Source organism: Myiozetetes cayanensis, unplaced genomic scaffold (genome assembly GCF_022539395.1).
Source record: "Myiozetetes cayanensis isolate MyiCay16 unplaced genomic scaffold, myiCay2020 scf5-8, whole genome shotgun sequence".
NCBI classification, from domain to species: Eukaryota; Metazoa; Chordata; class Aves; order Passeriformes; family Tyrannidae; genus Myiozetetes; species Myiozetetes cayanensis.
This window is the reverse complement of record NW_026087742.1, coordinates 81858399-81877742: the sequence shown is the minus strand read 5'-3', so window position 1 is coordinate 81877742 and position 19344 is coordinate 81858399. Positions and strand designations below refer to the sequence as shown.

Here is a 19344-nt window from a genome sequence, read left to right as displayed (position 1 = left end):
AATAAGTAATTGGTAGAAGTAATTGAAGTTGGGAGAAGCCCATGGAGTGGGGCAAAGAAATGAGACTGCAAGGAAGAAGCTTTCAGCTGAAATTAGCACAAGGGCACTCCTGAGGAGAGGAAGATGCTTGAATGCATTAAGGAGCAGATATTAAAGGAAAGATTCAGAAATACTAAGAGGAAGATTTTTTTTTTCCTTGTTTTGAAGGACTTGGAAAGTACTAGGTAAAAATGGTACAATTCAGGAGGCAGAAGAAAGTTCCTGAGCTCAGGACTCAAGGAAAGGATCCATCCTGCAAAGACACGGTGAAGAAAGTAGGGATTTAGATTTGGTCCTTTTACTCCAGAGAAGATTGGATCAGACAATTTCCAACTCTCACATCTGTGGAAATTCACTCTATCCAGCCAGAACGGCTCTTCAATCTTGTCTACCTTGCCTTCTGCCATAATCAGAACCAGAATAAGGTGATGTGATGTTTTTAAAGCCTTTCTTGTCACCGACATCTTTAGTTTGGCCTCAAGAGAAAGACTGAAACATGGTGAAATAGATCAACTTCAATATCTTCTAAAAGTTGCAAAGTCTTCTCATCACTCTGCAAAATAGGTCATAGACAAGAAAGAATTATAAACCAGAATCTTGAAGAGCCAGGGTTTCCAAGCAAAATAAAATATTTCTGCATTTTTCTTATTTTGCTCTGCCAGCTTTAAGAAGGAGAAATGAAATTATGTAGTGAGAAAAGAATGGCAAAAAATTCTCCTCTTACCCTACCCTCTAGGAAGGGATTATGGAATTTCATGGAGTGAGTGAACGTAAGTAACCAGTTTATAAATGGTTCCTTAATTGTAGCAATTATTAGTGAGAAATAAATAAACTTCCTAATGACAGAAAGTCAACTCTGTAACTGGTTCACATGTTTGAGTTTTGGAAGTATCCCAGTCTTCTGCTGAGACTAGTAAAATCCTTTATAAGAAAACCACCAAAAGGCTGTGGAGGCTGCTCATGTATACAGTAGAAAAACATGGAAGCACCAGTGAGAAAATAATGCTAACTGAACTCAAATCCTGAAAAGCAGGACAAGGAAGTGTTTGCTTTTTATATAATATTTTTATATAATAATAATAATAATAATAATGTGCTGTGAGGGTTTTTTATTTGTAATCCTAATTTTGATATTTCTAGGTGCTACCATTGATTATTTATATATTTGATTTGCCCCTGAGATGCTATTGAACAGACACTGTCAGTCTTGCTTGAGTCTTGTTCAAGCATAGAAATCACAGATACCAACTTTTTAGTTCAGGGACAAAACTGTTAATCTGTGAAGCCTGGCAGATGCTCACAATGTTGCATCACAGTGTCCACAGAAGAACACTAAGCTTGGAATACTGAAGGAATACTGAAATCTATGTGATTTTTGGTGGTGATTACATGCTAAAATCAAGATGAAGCACTTGACCAATGTGTGTTCAGGAGACTTCAAAGCCAGCTTGAAATACTCCTATTATTCTAATAAAAAAAAAAAAAAAAAAGGTGAAATTCTTTCTCCTCTTCTGCTTCACAGATCTCCTTTTCAGTAAAACAGATAAATATTTTATGACTAATTTGAATGAAAAGAGATAATTTTATTTTCATGCTGAAATGTTGCTTTCTACAGTGTTTGAAAACATTTTCAGTATTTGAATTTAGATTTTAGGGGGTTTGTAAGATGCTCTTGAAATTTAATCTTGAACATTATTTATGTCACCTTAGGCTATGACCAGCATAATCACCTAGATGAAAACTGTGTTGTGACTAAGCAGTAAAGATCAGTCTTAGCAAATGATTTGCACTGAAATAGTAGTACATTCATTGAGTAGAAAAAAAGAAATGTTAACAAGCTGATTAGTATTCGACAGTTAGGATGTCTCCAATTATAGTTTTGTCAAGGCAGCCTTAATTATTGCCCATGATTGTTCCACATGTAATGTCCATGTTATCCAACTCTAAATGTTTGCTGATTCCATGGCACTTTGTGTATCAGCAGGGCCTGATGACTGTGTTTTCATATACAAACAGCAGTGTCCAAGACAAATCCTAGCTCAGATGTTTTCTGGTACCCTCTAGCTCCAAATGGATATCCTACAGTGCTATGAAGTTTTTCTGTGCAAGAGAAACTGGTTCAATCATATTAACCCTCTTATTTTTAAAGGTGTTGAAAAATTGAAAGGATGTAAAATCCCAGAGACTAAACTGGCTTCAGAATGGAAGTGAGATCTTGGAATGACTGAAAAAATAAAAAATGCCGGTCTGATTCCACTTATTTCAGGTAAAGAAAAGACTTCATATTGAATATGAAAAGACCTTTAAATCTATCCAAGGAAGAAACAGTTAAATAGACTACACTCAAGTGAGGAAAAAAGCAGACATTTCTAACAATGGAGGAATTTAAGCACCAATCTAGGAAATGTGAAGTGATGGGTTTACTGAATCTCTTGAAATTTTCACAGTAAGACTTGAGCACCTTTCTCATCAATAACACTGATGGAGCATCAGGGTGAATTATAACTGTCTGTGAACTGCATAAAATAAAACTTTACTTTTAAGCTGTAGGGCTTTGTTTACCTGCGGATTTCCTGATGGCTGAATTGTAGGAAATGAAGGAGGAAATAAAACCAAAATAAACCAAAAATTTATCAAGGAAGGTGAAGAAGAGAAACAGGTCCTAGCACAGTAGTTAGAAGAACAGCTAAAAACGTGTGAAGTAAAAAAAAATGGGCAAATTCTGTTCTCAGATGTCTACATATTCAGATATACCAGTGTAAACATGTCTATGTGAACAGGTGAATTTTATTCCCTACAATGAAAAGCATTACCTTCAAAGCCAATTAAATAGAAACAATTATTTTAACACAAAGGAGAAAAGAACTGCAGTGAAAGAAAGAACAAGAGTGAAGAGAGAGACCTTAGTAACTCTAGCTCTTTGGTGGCGTGAAAAAGGAACTCGTGAAGCAAAAAATATCTTTATTTTGCATTTCTTTTTTCCATAACAAATTACTGTTTGTTTTCATAGTTAGTGTTTGATATCTTTCAGAGTCTTTTCTGAACCTGTTACTTGTCAGCAGCAGTGAGATATGACTGAGATATGGGCAGCAGGGTAATCTGTGCAATCATGTGCCCAAATAACTGAACTCATTATCAGTGCAGCATTTTGTGGTGATCAATGCCAAAATGCCCTTCCCAGTGCTGCTTAGGGAGCTGGGTGGGATGGGAGTTTTGGAAAGGAAAAATCCTTTCCCTTTTGTGTTCTCCATCAAAAGAGGCTGACTCCAATCAGAGGAGTCCCATCCTTCTCAGAGAGTGCAGACAGCTGCTACCCAGCTTGTCATGTTTCTGGACAAAATTATTTTTTCATTATTTTGGAAGCAATCAGTCTGCAAAAATTTATTATAGGGGCATTTTATGCATCCTCTTTAAGGATAACAAAGTTAAGGAAGACCTCAGTCCAGGAATCACTTAGAAATTCAGCACAAAAAAACAAAACCAAAGCTTCTGAGTGTACATTTGTAATCATCAAAACATAAGTTGTATCATTACTTGTACAGCTCTAACCTTGGCCTGCTTCAGTGCATTTGAACTATTCATTTAGTTGTCAGCAGATGCAAGTTAAAACATAGTCTTCAGAGCATTCTGTCTTAATCCTTCCCTGAGAGTGCCCAGCCTATAGTCACCTTAACTAAATACTGTGCCATTCACTGGAACAATTCTTATATAAAGGCTCCATTTAGAGAAACAAATGACCCACCTATCAACACCCCCAAAGAAAACACTCTTAATCTAAATACATTTCTGAGGAAGTATCTGTTTCTGTCCTTTATAGGTCAGCAAGTTTACTATCACCTTCCTTATCACACCAGCAGAATGGGAATGTCCCACAGCACGGCTGCAGCCACGGCTTCCACACCACGTTGTACACAGAGAGCTGCTCTGGGACTGGAGTCAGTGTCCTGCGATGCTCTTTGATGGCTCTCCCCATCTTCCTTATGACAGTGTCAAAGAGGGGCTCAGTGTCAGCTGAGAGAGGTTTGGCTTCAGCAGGGTCTCGTGAGAGATCAAACAGCAGTGGAGGATCATGATGGGTCACGCCTTCCCCAAAACATGGGCAAAATCCTCTATCATAACAAGCCCCAGCTCCGGGAGGACTGAAGATAGGGGTCACATAGTGAGCCTTCCAAATGGCTCCACCTGGCAGGAAAGAAAGAATCACAGAAGGCTTGCAGTGATACTGGCAGTTATCACAGGGAAGGGTGAATATTCTTCTAGAGTTTGTTTTTGTTTGCACTTCAGCTCTACATTTATTAGTTGATATAGTATTTTAATTTCATTTAAAAATAGGTGACACAGAAATAAACCAATAATGAAAAATTATTTCTGACACTTTGAAATTTCTTCAAAGTTTTCAGCAAGTACCAGCTATCACGAACTTTGCTTTTTATGAAAACATGAAAAAAAGATTTGGGGATTCCATGACTTGCTTCCTTTTTAAGGTAGCAGTACTACAGACAAAAGGCTGAGGCAGGACTTCTCTATGAGACAAGGAGGGTACAGACTCCTCAGGCATTGCTTTCAGGTGGAGATGTGGGTGAGAGCTATCCTAAACCTTTAAGCCACAAAAAAACCCTCTTTGTGCTATACAATTGAGGCAATGATAGTAAGTTCTTTACGTACACCTGGAATTACATGGAAATCTGCAATCCCAGAAAAAAAATGTGTTAGGCCAGTGTGCCCTTCTGTAGACTGGACCTAATTCTTTGCAGAGAAGCTGTATACTCACTGTCTTTCTGGTACCACCTCGCAGCATGTAAATGAATGCCACAGTAGTGGAACAGGAACTCGTGCTCTGAGTGCGCAACCGTTCCTCGCAGTAAAGGCATCAGATCCCGGCCATCAATGATCCTGGCAGAAAAAACAGAGAACATAAGACTGAGGTAAGCTATACAGGACTGCATTCCTTTTGCTAACCTCTTGCTGGAACTGGCAGCTTTGAATGTAGAAGGTATTGGGTAGAGGCTGAATTTCAAATGTAAAGAAGAGATGACCAAGCTGTGCTAACAGAGATGTGCCTAGAAAAGAAGCAGGGCTGAAAAAGAAAACATCAGACTCTTAGAATATGTTTCCAAACTTTATTTTCCAATGTTTTGGTAAAGAAGGAGTAATAAAGATACTTGTATTTGTACCTGTCCTGAGGCACTTCCCCTCCAGCCAGATGAACTACTGTAGGATAAATATCCATAAGGCTTGTAGGTTCATCAATAACTGTGCCTGCAGGTAACACTCCTGGCCATCTAAATATCCCTGGAACACGAATTCCTCCTTCCCAGCCTCCCATAGCTTTTCCACCTTTCATTAAAACAAAAAAATTAAAATAAATTTCATTTAAAATAAAGAGAAATTTTAGACAAATGTTATTGTATTATCGTAAGCTAATGTTAATTTAATGAGCCTTCTTTACTCTTTTGGTTTTACTGCCAAGCTCCTTCTCTTCAGCATCAGTGAAAGTGTGTTCACTAGATCAGCCCAACCCCTGAATGACCTTGTTTGTTTCTTTCTTGGTACCTTCTATTGTTTTACAAACACATTAACCCATCAGCACTCAGTGTGGATAAAATTTTCAGGCATGAAATAATTTCCTAGTTTAGTTCTCATCTTTCTTTTACAGTCCTATAACATACCTGTTGTAATGAAAGCAAGAATTCATATGTAAGATGAAACTAATATTAAGTGAGAAGTTATACAATCTTAATAAAAGTTAACTTGTGATTGATTGCCTTATGAGGAAATTACAGTTTGAGAATTCATGCTTATAAAGAACAACTGTTCAGGTTAGCATTTACTTTATTTTTAAATGTCTAATTAGAATGAGACAAATTTGCTTCTCAGTGATAAAACACTGCCTTTCCTTAAACATACAGTCTTATCTACCCCTTAGGGGTGTCCAAAGTACTTTACTGGTTGTTGCTGGGTTGTCATTGTCCCTGACAGCTCTTACCTTTGTATATTCCATTCCAGCCACCCAGCTGCCTTTTGTCTTCTTGTCTTTCCAGCCATCCACCATGATCAGAGGCAAAGTAAACTAGTGTAGTATCTTTCAATCCTTCCTTGTCAATAGCATCTAGAACCTGACCTGTAAACACAAGAATATGTGTATATTAAGAAGAAAAAAACATAGCTTACGCTACAAGAATTTTAGCCTCTGACTTGTCAACATTCATCAATGTAATTTCTTATCCCTGTAGGGCTGCCCATTGTTTAAAAGGTTTTGAGATCAAGATTTTTGGTTATTATTTTACTAATATTAATATTTTTGCTTATTAAAAGCATAGAAAATTTATGATGTGCTGTAATCCCTCTATTCTTGGTATTTTAATGAAGGAGTGCAATAACCACAGTCAGAGCCTGTGTTGTAAAGGGCAAAAGTGCCACTTACTGTAAAAATACAGAAAGAAAGTGTGATTCAAGGCCCCAAAAAGTTGGATTCTGCGTCAGTGGTGGCAATCATGAGAAACATGTAAAAAATACCATCTACCCTTACTTTATATTGTCTAGACCACAGTTCAGATGTGCATTACATTACTGAATGGATATAATATGCATTAATGATAAATTTCCTTTTCATTTAAAAGTAATTCTTGAACTATTTCTGATGTTCTTAATTTCTTAATTATATTCTTGGTGTGCAAGTGTTTGACAGGTAGGTCTGAATCCAATTTCTGTATATCACAGAATCATAGAATCAGGTGGGTTAGAAAGGACCTCTGAGATCATCAAGTCCAACTCTTGATCCAACACTGCTGTGGTTACCAGACCATGGCACTAAGTGCCACATCCAGTCTCATCTTAAAAACCTCCAGGGATGGTGAATCCACCACCTCCCTGGGCAGCCCATTCCAATGTCTGATTACCCTCTCTGTAAAGAATTTCTTCCTAGTATCCAACCTACACTTCCCCTGGCAGAGCTTAAGCCCGTGCCCTCTTGTCCTACTGCTGATTGCCTGGGAGAAGAGACCAACCCCCACCTGGCTACAATCTCCTCTCAGGTAGTTGAAGAGAGTGATGAGGTCACCCCTGAGCCTCCTCTTCTCCAGGCTAAACAACCCCAGCTCTCTCAGCCTCTCCTCATAGGACTTGTGCTCAAGTCCCTTCACCAGCCTGGTTGCTCTTCTCTGGACCTGCTCCAGCACGTCAATATCCTTCCTGAACTGTACCTAACTCTTATCCCTTTTGCAAATATGGGTCCTTTTACTCCATCATGACTGAATGATAAATAATTCCTCTTTCCCTCCAAAAAAACAGGCTGAAAAATAATATGAATTTGGGGGGGGCATACCAGTTAAAATTTATGAACACTTCTGGATTTATGAATGGGGCTGAAAAAAATTCAGTACTCTGCTTAATGCAGCAGTCAGAGATAAATAGCCTGCTGGTTTATATCTGGAAATAATTTGCTTATCAGTTTCATCACATTCTGATCACCTACTTAGAAATGACCATAAGAGGCTGAAATAACTTGTCTCTATAAATTACAGAAAACTAAATAATTCTCAATATTTAGTAAGAAGATCAGGAGAGCTCCTTGACAGGAGCTAAGGGGATGTGGTTAAAACAGGTAAACACTTGACCAAAAAAAATGAATGAACAGAAAGACTCATTTTATCCAAGACTGCAGAAAGTAAAAAGCCAGTGCTATAAGCCAACAGTGCTCATACAAATTGACAGATGTTCATAAAAAGCTTAGAACTTGTTCCTACTTGCTTTTAATTATCTTTCTTGTTCTTTTAATAACAAGTGTGTTTTATTATGTATTTAGACCTAGATATTAGATAGTTTCAGACATTTTTATTTGCTGTAGTGACTTACCCACCATCCAGTCCATCTCCTCTACATTGTCACCATATAAACCATGTCTGCTCCTCCGAAGAAACTTCTCTGTGGTGAGGAGAGGGGTGTGGGAATGTAAAAAGGAAAGAAAGAGGAGGAATGGCTTGTGCTTATTTCTAAGGAACAGAAATCAACATTTTGTTGTTAGGCAGGAAGGTTCTCAGTGCATAGAGAGGTCAATCGTAATGAAAAATCGTATTATTTGTGTGTAGATATTTCGGCAGTCTCTTCAGAGACATCATAGTTTGTAAGATATTATAACACAGTGATTAGGATTTGTCTGATCAAATAATGTTTGGCCTGTATAAAATGACGCTCTTTTTCCCTCTGAGTCATAGATAGAAAACTTCTGGATTGAAGCTACACTTTCTGCTATTGCAAACCACCACTGTGCTACTGAAGCGAAGGCAGCAGGTTCATCTCCTGTCAGCTGCTGCCCACGTATTAAGACTGTATGACAAGGCTACACCACAGCTCTGCTTTTCCTTCCCTGGCCCACACATGCATTTCTGGTACTAGCTGCTATTCCTTAAAGCTACTATGTTGGTCTCATTGATAGGTTTATGTATTTCCCCAATATAGCCCAGAAATATTCAGTCCAACACATGGAAATTTGGAAATGTTATTAGCTTTAGTGAAGCGAGGAATATGGGACATCCTTAAGCAGCAGCTAATTTTTTGGTTTAATGATATGATATACTTATTGATAATGTTTAAAATGAATAGGCATAATAATACTTATAATCCTATATTATATTATTAAAAAATATTAAACACATGGCAAAGTGCTGTTTAAAAGTTGCAAGATGTGGAAGAAAATTTGTGATCAAAGAAAAGCCACTTTACCTTTCAATAAATGAAATGGACTCTCTCAAGATAAGGGACGTAGTTCTGTCTGTCACCATTGGCTGCTCAGTAACTTCATGGTTTCTCATCATGATGCAGTTCCAGTATCGAACAAACCCATAACTTGAGAACCAGGATACAAAGAGCAGGAGACAAAAGCCAGCAAGGCAGGTCAGTGTTTTCCAGCGGACGGGGATCAAGCCAGTCAGCCTTCCCAGGGCAGCAGTGAGTACAATGAGGCCAATCATTTGAGTATAGAGCCAGAGTTTCCTTCTAAAGGCTCTGTCCATCTCCGGTGTTTCCGTTGGTTGACAGTCACTTATTAGCGTAAAAGGCATCCCATAAAAATAGTCAAATCCGTGATTTAAAGGGTGATGGCAATGGTCATTGCGGGATTCACAGTTAACACCTTGATGCCATTTCCCTGAAAATAAAGATTATTAAAATGTAAAGAGAAAATATTTTTAAAAAGTGGATAAGGTTTCCTCATACAAAATATTTCTCAAATAATGGTTGGTTTCATTCTGCTGGTGATGACTTCTTCATCCTACACAGAAATATACTTATTATGCAGTGATATAATGGGTTTGATAAAACCAAACCTCTACCAACAAAGTTATTGGTGCTCTGCACACATATTCATGCTCTTAAGCTCTTATCAAATATAAAAGAAATGGATTATAAAGGGAACCAGAAATTGAGAAAAATTCAGAACTTAGCAAAAATGTACTGGCCTTTCTGGAGACCTATCAGGTAAAGTAGGAGGAAGCTGTCTCTTTTTACGCACATGGCAAAGTAACACTTCTGTTGTCTCTTTGCCTTGAAGGTGCTATGCAGATTTGTTTCTGAAAAGTTTTGAAGAGCTTGATGTCAGGACTGTGGCAAAACTCATTGTTGGTGCCAGACTGATAAGGGAGGCTATGGAGAGTAGTCAAATAACTGGCAGCTCAGCTGTCTGTTTGCCAGATAAACCACCAGATCCAGAAATACTTGAGCTCAGGAGATCAGGATTTCTTATGAAGCTGTACATACGTAAGTAACTTTGCTGATCATTGTATCTCCATATATGGAATGAGAATAAAAGACTTAGTTTTATAAATATGTTTGCCACTTATTTGTATTTAGTCAAATTTTAAAAAATTAAAGCCCCCCTTCTTTTAAATACTGACGTCTTCATACATCAGAAGGAACATCTCTTGACCTTTTGCAATGCAATATTTTCCTTAGTATGAACACACAAACTAATATGATGAATGGCACATCAAAACCATGCTTTTTCTTCCCCTTCAGCCTATTCAAAGAAACTGGTTAGGCACTTACAAGGGGACATTGCCAGCAGGCTCATTTGGCTTAAACACTGAAGTCTGTGAATATCTGAATCAAATGATCAAAATCTACCTCTTGTCACAGAGATGTAGTTTAATTGCATTTTATGATCTGTGTTGTAATGCAGATCTTGGGTACTAGATCTATAGATCAGAATGAACATTTAGAATTTTACTTGAAATCTAATTTGCAACTAGTTCTTGTTGTGGAGTCAGGAATTGTGCACTTACAAGACGATGTTATAGTAAACCATTTGTTTAGGATATTACCAATACATATACTAGCAGCCAACCCTAAGCAGGTTTCAATAGAATTGCTGTGTATTACAATAGGAGCAGAAAAAACTGCTTTGGAGGAGGAGAAAAAATGCTGCTCTTTAGATATAAATATAAAGAAAGAATGGAAGTTCTATTGTAGGTGGAGGAATTGCTTTCAGCTAAAATCTCTACTCAGTTTACCTCTTGACGTATTTAGAGCCAGCTATAGAATGAAACAGGTTTGTAATCAATACATAGATGCACTGGTCCTAAATACAGGTGCAGCTAAAGTATCCTTGGAATCCTTGCATTCCAACACCTACATCTCCAGCCAAGGTTGATAAAGACTTCTGACATGCTAGAAAAGACTCAAATCTCCAGAAGATAAACTAAGTGTATAATTAAGATAAATTGATCTCTGAGGGCATACATTATGCAACACTGGCTTTCTGACTATAAAGTATCTTCAAAACCTTTCCAACAAAAAGTCTCATTATCACCTCCAGCTGCAGATTATTAATAGGATTTAATTTACAATTAAACTGGTTGTGCTCAGGGCAAAACAATCAGAAACCATTCAGGTGCGACTCCTTAGTGCTCATTCAGCTGTGGTCACATGCACAGATGTTGTGTTAAGATTTTTTGCTTCATGACTTGAACGTAAAGTTCTTGTGGGGTTTTGTGTGTCACTTACTTTCCATCAGCCCCTACAGAGCAATTAATCAGGATCTGTCAATTCAGTTAAACTAAGTGATGCTTTTGGTGTCCATAGTGTGATTTTAGCTGAGATGCCCACAGGGAGAATGCCAGTACATTTTGCTTTTGAGAAGTATACAGCAGAGTCTCCCTGCAGGGCAATTCCCTTGGGAGAGTGGAGAGAAATCTGATTGTTTTGTTAATGATTACATGCTGAAACCAAGCTGAAGCATGCACAGCGTGTTTTATGAGCTGATTAAAACAACTACAATAGTATTGCTGCAAAACTAACAGGAGATGGAGCTTTAGTAATGTAGAATTTAAAATGCATGGAAGGCTTCTTTTAGTTTTGTCCTGTGTGGTTTAGATCTATTCTTTTGAATGAATACAAATCTATTTCTACAGGAACTTTTATTAATACATTCTGTTGGTTTGTACAGCCAATATTTTTAAAAGTCAAGTGTAGGTTTTGGGTTTTGACATTTTAGATGCTCAGATGAAGTAGGACAATTAGCTGAAAATTCAGCTCAGGAATGTTCGTGCTTTATCACCTTGTGGAATTATGTAGCATATCTAAGATAAATAATTATTTGAAACTAGATCATGACTCAAAGTTACAACAATTAAAAAGATAGAGCTATAATATATAAACAAAATTCATGAGAATGCTGAAGAAGGCAATGTTTTACAGGCTGTACTGAAATCTTGGTGAACTTATTGTCATGCTATATTATAGAAAAAAATAATTGCTTTGTTTCTGGTTTTGAAAGGCCAAATCCTGTGGTACTATACATTGTCTCTACTGTTTTAAGTAGCAGCTGTTCCCTTTTGTCATGAATCTACTATGAACTGGGTAAAACATTATCATGCATATTTAAATGGCACTCGTATTTTTGCCTTTTTTTTACAAAGTAGCATCAAATAAGCATCTTGTACCTGGTACAATAATATTCAGGAATAATTAACAGATTTTCCATTGTATTTTCCAACAACCAGCAAAGTTTTTCCTCTTTATCAGATGCTTGTTCTTTTAAGAAATGTACTGTTTGATCAGGATTTCTTCTTACGTAATATTCTCAAATTGGGAAATAAAAGTATTCCAACAGAAGTATTAGCAGTTACTAACTAAAACAACTGGTTTGAGTGAGATGTGCAGGTGAAACACATTCTAGAACATTTTTAGGATGTCTCCATACCTATCAATCCTGTGGTGTAGCCTTGCTGCTGCAGTATTTTGGCAAAAGTGGTTTCATTTGGAGGAAGGCCTCCTGAGCCCGCATTCCAAAAAATAACACGGTAATTGTTTATAGCATCCATCCCTAAAAATGAAACAATCTGAGTAAGTATAAGGGGCAGAGTACTTTTAGCCAACATACTTTGTTGTTTCCAGATTTCATTGAAATGATAGTGTTTAACGTTCATCTTCATGCTCTTTGTTTGGAAACATGAATCTAGGACTCTGGACAAGGTTAAAAAAGAGTTAAGCCTCTCTATGGTACCCATTCTTCTTTGTACCTCATACTGAGACTCTTATTTAATTTAACTTCATTTTATTTGATTTCATTTCATTAGGAATGACACAGTTGTATAGGAGCTTTTATATGTTACAGTGGCATCCAGGCTGTATGAGATGCACGCACTTAGTGTGACTGTGAGGGCAGGGAAGAGCATAAAGAGACTTAAACCCTTTATTAGCCTCAAACTCCAGCTCACATAGGGCTGCCTGGAAACTCAAGATTTCCCTGTGCAGTGTCATGGATGGTATCCCATCTCTGAGACCCACAGAGTAGCTACCTAGCACTGCAGTATTCTCTTCACCTGCAGGTTTACACCTTGTTATTTAGCAATTTATGCTGGCATAACCCTGTCATACAGCATTATGTGAAGTTCAGTCACTCCTGGCAGCGTTGAACATCTCTGGAACTGTTGTTATAGTAGGAGAGGGTTTGTACAAGCCCACGTGCATTTTCAAGCTACCCGTCTCAGTGGGAGCTGTCGTGATAAATGTGGGATGACATATCAGCTTCAAAATGCCTCAGGAATGAAGGCTCTGAAGATAATTTGCAATAGAACAAGCATTTGAGAGTTGCTGTTAGAAACATGTAGAGCTGTTTGTTTTTCATACCTCTTCATCTCAGGGATGCAGTTTGACAGGATCGTATTTTTTCTTCAAAAACACAGTTGGGAAAAATAATATAGCTGTCAAACTGTTATTTCATAGGATGGATTAATTCTGACAGATAAGTAAAGGAGCTTTCCCATACGTGACTCATTCTGCACCTCGACTGGAGGGAATGGACACACATCTGCATAGGTCTACTCTGCTCCCTGCAGGGTTGAGCTGCTTCTGACATGTGATGAGGAGTCACCCATGACAGAAATTAATATAACTGGTGCTTTAGAAATGTGTTGTTCATTATTATTATTCATGTTTTGTGTAATGACTTCTTCAAATGTAGCAATTTGCTCTAACTTCATTCTGGCTGCAATCTATATGGGAGAGCACCAAAAGGCAACCAAAATTGTGAGTTGAGGGGACCAAGATGCTCTGCAGAGCTGTTTTTTCTCTACTTTCCCCCCCAATCAGTTGGATGTACTCCATAAATATAGATGCCACCTCAAAGGTTCTAGGCTGGTGTCTTGTGGGTCTCAGTGAGGGATGATGCATCTGTGGCACCCCTTGTATTTGCACACCCTCATTTTTTTTGTGCCCTTCGTATGACATTGTTCCCTACAGTAATAAAGCAATGTTTAAAGGCTGCTTGGCTTTGCAAGGCAAACCTGATCGGAGTGGGTATCTGCCGGTGAGGAAAGCTGCTCTGCTGGGGGTGCAAAGAGGAGCCGCAGCAATGTGTTGGGTCAGTTTCACTCCTTCCTTTGCCAGGCGATCAATGTTCGGGGTCCTAAAAATGTGACCAGCACCATCAGGTATCATTCAGAGAGTTTTTCAGGGGAATAAAGAATTATATACTTATCTTTATTATGGGAAGTTTCTTCTATTTGAAGATGGTCAGGAAATAATTTTTTTCATATTTATTTTAACTTTCTTAAGTGCTGGGTAAATAGTTCTTTTTTTTTTTTTTTCTTTTTACATTAGCATCTGTATCTGGATTAATTTCAAGCCAACCATTCCTTCTTGTTTCCCATGTCCTGTGAAGAGTCTTGCAGAAATCGTAGAACTATAGAATGGTTTGGGTTGGAAGGGACCTTAAATATAATCAATTTCCAAGCCTCCTGCCATGGGCAGGGACACCTTCCACTAGATCATGGTGCTCAGAACCCCATCCAACCTGGTCTTGAACACTTCCAGGGCTCAAGAGCTTCTCTGGGCAACATGCTTCAGTGCCTCACCTCTCTCACAGTAAAGAATTTCTTTCGAATGTCTAATCTAAACCTACCTTCTCTCAGTTTAAAGCCATTCCCTTATCCTGTCACTGCATTTCCTTGTAAAAAGTTCTTCTCCAACCTTATTATGGGCCCACTTGAGGTACTGGATGGCTGCTATAAGGTCTCTCTGGAGCCTTTTCTTCTCCAAAATACTTTTAAATTATATTTTTCTTACCCAGGGTTGAGGCTGGAATAACAAACAATCAGTCCCACATGTATGAGGAGAGCTGTCTCTGTGTGCTGGACCTGTGCTTTTTCTCTCTGCCTCAAGAAGCTCCATTACTTGCATGAAACATGCACACAGACCTTTCATCCCTCCAGAACTGCATTTCCTACGCCAGATTTTTAAAGAGGAGCATATCAACGTACAGTGCAATGGTAATTTAGTTGCCACAGGGTGACAGTGCTTGACTACACAAGATGCTACATAACTTACAGTATAGAAGAGGAAGCAAACAAAATGCTTCTCTGATGTTTGAAATGAAGGGAAAAGGAGAAAAATTGAAAGAAATCCTGCATGTTTTCACACTGTAGTGGCAACATGAATTAAGTGTAGGTGAGTGAAGGGTATTTTGTAGGCAACTGACAACCAGCAAAACTAGGCTTGCCTAACACACTAGTTACAGACAAGAGAATATCTTACATTTCAGAATACAATACTTAGTCACTCTGCTAGTACATCCCAAATGTACCCCACTGCTTTTGAAAAGAAAATCCATGCCAGGGGGATGATGGTATGGAGGCCCAGCATTGCAGAGCACCAGCAGCTACCTACATTTGCCTGCTGCCCATCTGAAACTTGCCAACTGAAGCCGATCAGAGTAAGATTCTGAGAAATTTGCTGGATGAGGGGAATGACCACAGCAAATTTGGTTTTGTTCAAAGAAGTGACAAGCTGGTAGGAAGCCAGAAGGCAATACTGTGGCACAATTTTGAAAGAGAAGGCAAATTCTATGTCCCTGAGATTGAAAAGAGAAATATTTCCTAGTAACATGGTTCATTGCAGTCATTTAACTGTACTTTGATGTGAGACTGGGAAACATAATGGCAACATAAAGTGAGGTAATAATATGTTGAAAGAGGGGACAACATTTCTATCTTTGGGTATAGCTCTTTCTCAATGTCAGGCAATTAAGGGATACACAAGAACAACTGGCATGTTCCCACAGTAAAGCAACTCCACATAGCAGAGCTGTCCCTGGAGTTGCATTCTAGGCTATGAGGTAATCCTGGGCAGATTTCAGGTTTATGTTAAATATCACACCAGCTCTGCTCACCCTTACACTCAGTTTCCTTACCTGATAGTATCATTCCCATAGCAACCTACATCCCCTATGCCGAGATCATCAGCCATCAACAGGACAATGTTTGGCTGTGTGATGATGGAAGGCTGTGTGAGTGGTGGCTGCAGAAGCAGACCAAAAATCAGGGGTGTAACCAGGGGTGACCTGAAACACAGAAGAAGGACAGAAGCCAATGACCTGGACATTCATCATGCCCTCCACACGTGGCCAGAGACCCTCCAGTGTAAGCTTGACTGCAGACCAGACCACTCTGTCCAGACACAGAGGGTGTGCTAAGTGTTTATCATTGACCCAAACAGATGCAATGAAAGGAAAATGTCAGGTCTATAACTTTAAAATCTCCTTTTCTGATTGTTTCCAAGTTTCCTGTGAGCAGTCTCATATGGGAATTTACATGTAGCACGTGACATACAAGTGATTGTGCTTCAGTGGCCTGGGATGTTTATTAGAAGTTGGTCTGGGAAACTGAGAATGGGATCAACTTCCTCTGACATCATTCTTGACCAGACTGAGACCTTTGGGTTGTGCAAAAATTAATAACAAGAAAAACAAACAAACAAGCAAAACCCACATTGTTAGTGTACTTTTGGATAGACAATGCTACTCTTTTATAACACAGTATTATGTCATTATTAAGATGATATAATAATTACTCGTGATTTTTTTTCTTACCAGTAAGATGCTAGTTGCCAAATCATTTCTGCATTTGGAGTATTCAGATCCTGCAAAACCAAGAGTACCTTTATCATATTTACATCTTCCTAGTAGTCACTGCAATAAAAATAGATTGAAAACTTTACCAAAGCCTGCTAACATTCTGTTTTATTTACTGCAGTGCACCTCAAGTCCAGACCCTAAATGAAGAAGAGTAAAGGCATTCTTCACTTCTTAGAGAATTTTTCTTTTTGTGTAGAGAAGTTTATCTTAAAATAGCAAAATAATTCTCTTTTCTTACATGACTCAACTGTATGAAAAATACTCACTGTTCAGAATGGAAAAGAAGAGCATTTTAAAATCCAGTCAATGTAATTTATTTTTCTGTGATCATAGAGAGAGCAGCAACCTGCTGCTTCTTCACGTAATGTGCCAAGTTCACTTTCAGGCTTATAAGAGGTATTTTTAGTTCTAGAAATTCTAGTCATCTTTTTCCAATAATATTTTCTTAGAAGAATTTTTAGCCTCTTGTTATTTTCTCTGAGAATACGTAGGTTTCTCTGGGGCTTTTCCTTTCACTGCCAGGACAAGAAAAACTATTTAAAAGCTTTGAAATAAGGGCCAAATGAACTTCGTTCAGAAGCTTTAAAATAGACTCCTTTCAAATTTATCCCATGTCTAGTTGAACTGTCCCAAGCATGTCAATTTTATAAATTATGTTTGTTTCATATTTTGTTTTCCAGAAATGATGAATTAAGCAGCTTAGTTAATATCCATAGTCCTTACATTTTATGCATCAACACTACCAGCTTTAAAGGGAAAATTGAACTTTCTACACTTAGAAAATCAGCATCCAAACACTGACTTACCAATGCTGATACAGCATTGCTATGTACAGACACTCAGTTTCCTGTGTTTGAGTTTGTACCTTTGTTGCATCCTAAGTAGATATAGGAAAAGAACTGGAAAATACCTCAGCCATCTTTTACATTTTTATAGTATGTGCCTCCAAAACAGTTGAAATAAAAGGGAGTTGGAAAAAATCAGGCTTAATTGTGCAATTGGTTGTCACTAAGTGCTTGCACTTCACACTAGAGAGACACTGATTTAAAGCACAGCCTGGAGCTCAAGGCTGAGCTTCCTTAGAAGCTGCCTGTAAAATAGCAGGTAATAAACAGTTACTGCACTGACTGGTATTATCCCTGTCAAGCCATTTCTTAGTGAAAGGTGGTGTGGGAGTCCAGGCAGCGAAACTTTAGCAGCTCTGACTGGAGCAAGATGGACGGTGAAAGCAGCTTTCCCCAGTCAGAACAATCAAAGGGAGTCTGGGTCCCTGCACATACAGCTGTGCAGCTCCCTGCTTGGCCCCTGGCAGCTGGGGCAGCAGCAAACAGTTCAGAGGATGCATTTTTGGAGACCTGTATGGAACCACTCTCGCCAAAGTGCCACTGAAGCCATGCTGCAAGCAAACAGTCCTCTCTGCTATCTGAACTGAATTTGGCTAGAGTAAAACACTTTTCTCCATTTCCCATCATTAATCCCTCCCCCAAAATAATTTATATTTTATGCCTTTCTTCATCCATTTTAATAATCTAAGAATGGGGAGGGAGAAGGGGGGAGAGAGGAAGTTAGCTTGCATATCTTTCATATTTTATTAGTTGTTTTCTTATGTTGATTTAAAGCAATAAAATTCAAATTAAACAACAACAACAACAAAAAAGTATTTACCTTTCCATCACAACACTTACAGGATACTGAAATCCCAAATCAAACCAGTTTGCATAAAAGAAAATATTCATATTTTTATATGTACTCAGATATACACAGTACCCATTTGTGGCATCAGTTTGGCAACACTCAGTGAAAAGCCTCATAGTTAATACCACTCAATTCAGTACTGTTCAATCTGTGAAACTTTCTTTGAAAAATTCCTGTTTTGAAGACCTGGGATAAATAAAAGTCAGACTCATGATAACAAATTGTCTGCAGCTCTCACTTTGTATGTACGTTTCTATGAGAACAATGTTGTTGTAAAGGGAAAAAGTATTTTAGAGACTTCCTGGAGATATTTTTATCTACAGAAGCAAGAAAGAATTTCCAAACACCCGTTAAAATTTTCCTGTGCATTTTCCAACATAGTAAAGGAGGAATACAGTACCTGGTCAAGTTATGTTCAAAGCAGGCAGTCGATAGACTGGCACATGAGCTTATTTTCAGTCGACTTAAAACCATTCAAAATTTTTTCAGCACAAGGGTTGCTGCTATGGCACAGCGTCTGATAATTGCTTCTGGAGGCGGTCCTGAAATCTGCCCTAGTTGTATGTCCTACAGTTCACTACAGGAAAAGCGTGTTATACCAGAGCTTGCAAGCAGCTGGATATTCTAGCTTATCCTGGAGTCCCTTAAGCTGCATGTCCCATTGCTGTCTGCACAACTCTGACATTCATACAGCGTGTGAGGGTCGGGCTGGGGAACACCACAAATGCAGCTAAAATGCTTTCTGCCCAACCACCAGTTCCTCAAGGGATGGGAATGATCTCCTTCAAGTCTGAGACGCTCCCATGAAAGGCACTATAAATAACCTTTCCTCACTTCCACCAAGGAAAAGAGAAAATCGCTGTACTTACGGAGCAGCAATTCTTTGTCTGTAGAAATAGAAACTGAGCTAATTTCTTCACTTTATGGCAGTCCTGAGTGCTTGCAACAGTGACAAGGTTGTCTCTGCACATGCACTGAGAAATAGTTCTAGGGTGGGGAGGAAATGCCAGTAAGAGACTCGAATTTGCTTTTTCAGAAAATGAGTCATTCAGCTTGACTTCTGAGTGCTGCCTGTTTTCTTATCGTCACTCACAGACACAAATTGAGGTTGCATGCTGGCTAATGCTTGCTTTCTTGATTTTTCTTGTTTGAGTCCTGCTGTACTGTGTGTTTTGGGACAGCATGAGACAGTACCAAACAGC

The 19344-nt window shown here is 38.5% G+C and overlaps 1 protein-coding gene across 3 annotated transcripts; it reads right to left on the bottom strand.

The window, feature by feature from the left end:
- Positions 1-2814: 2814 nt before the first annotated feature.
- On the bottom strand, positions 2815-19121 carry LOC126649421 (arylsulfatase D-like). Of its 3 annotated transcripts, none has more exons than XM_050333560.1 (11): positions 19012-19121; positions 16403-16452; positions 15725-15874; positions 13821-13942; positions 12236-12358; positions 8761-9184; positions 7894-8030; positions 6026-6160; positions 5214-5376; positions 4811-4932; positions 2815-4221 (listed from the first exon to the last, which is right to left on the bottom strand). In XM_050333560.1, the coding sequence occupies exons 1-11, from the start codon at positions 19111-19113 to the stop codon at positions 3851-3853; spliced, it is 1899 nt and encodes a 632-aa protein (XP_050189517.1). In that variant the 5' UTR covers positions 19114-19121; the 3' UTR covers positions 2815-3850. The 3 variants fall into 3 exon arrangements, with proteins under 3 accessions (XP_050189517.1, XP_050189518.1, XP_050189520.1); XM_050333561.1 differs by lacking the exon at positions 19012-19121 and adding an exon at positions 18543-18650 and having other exon boundaries at positions 16403-16501; XM_050333563.1 differs by lacking the exon at positions 19012-19121 and adding an exon at positions 18543-18650.
- Positions 19122-19344: the final 223 nt, after the last annotated feature.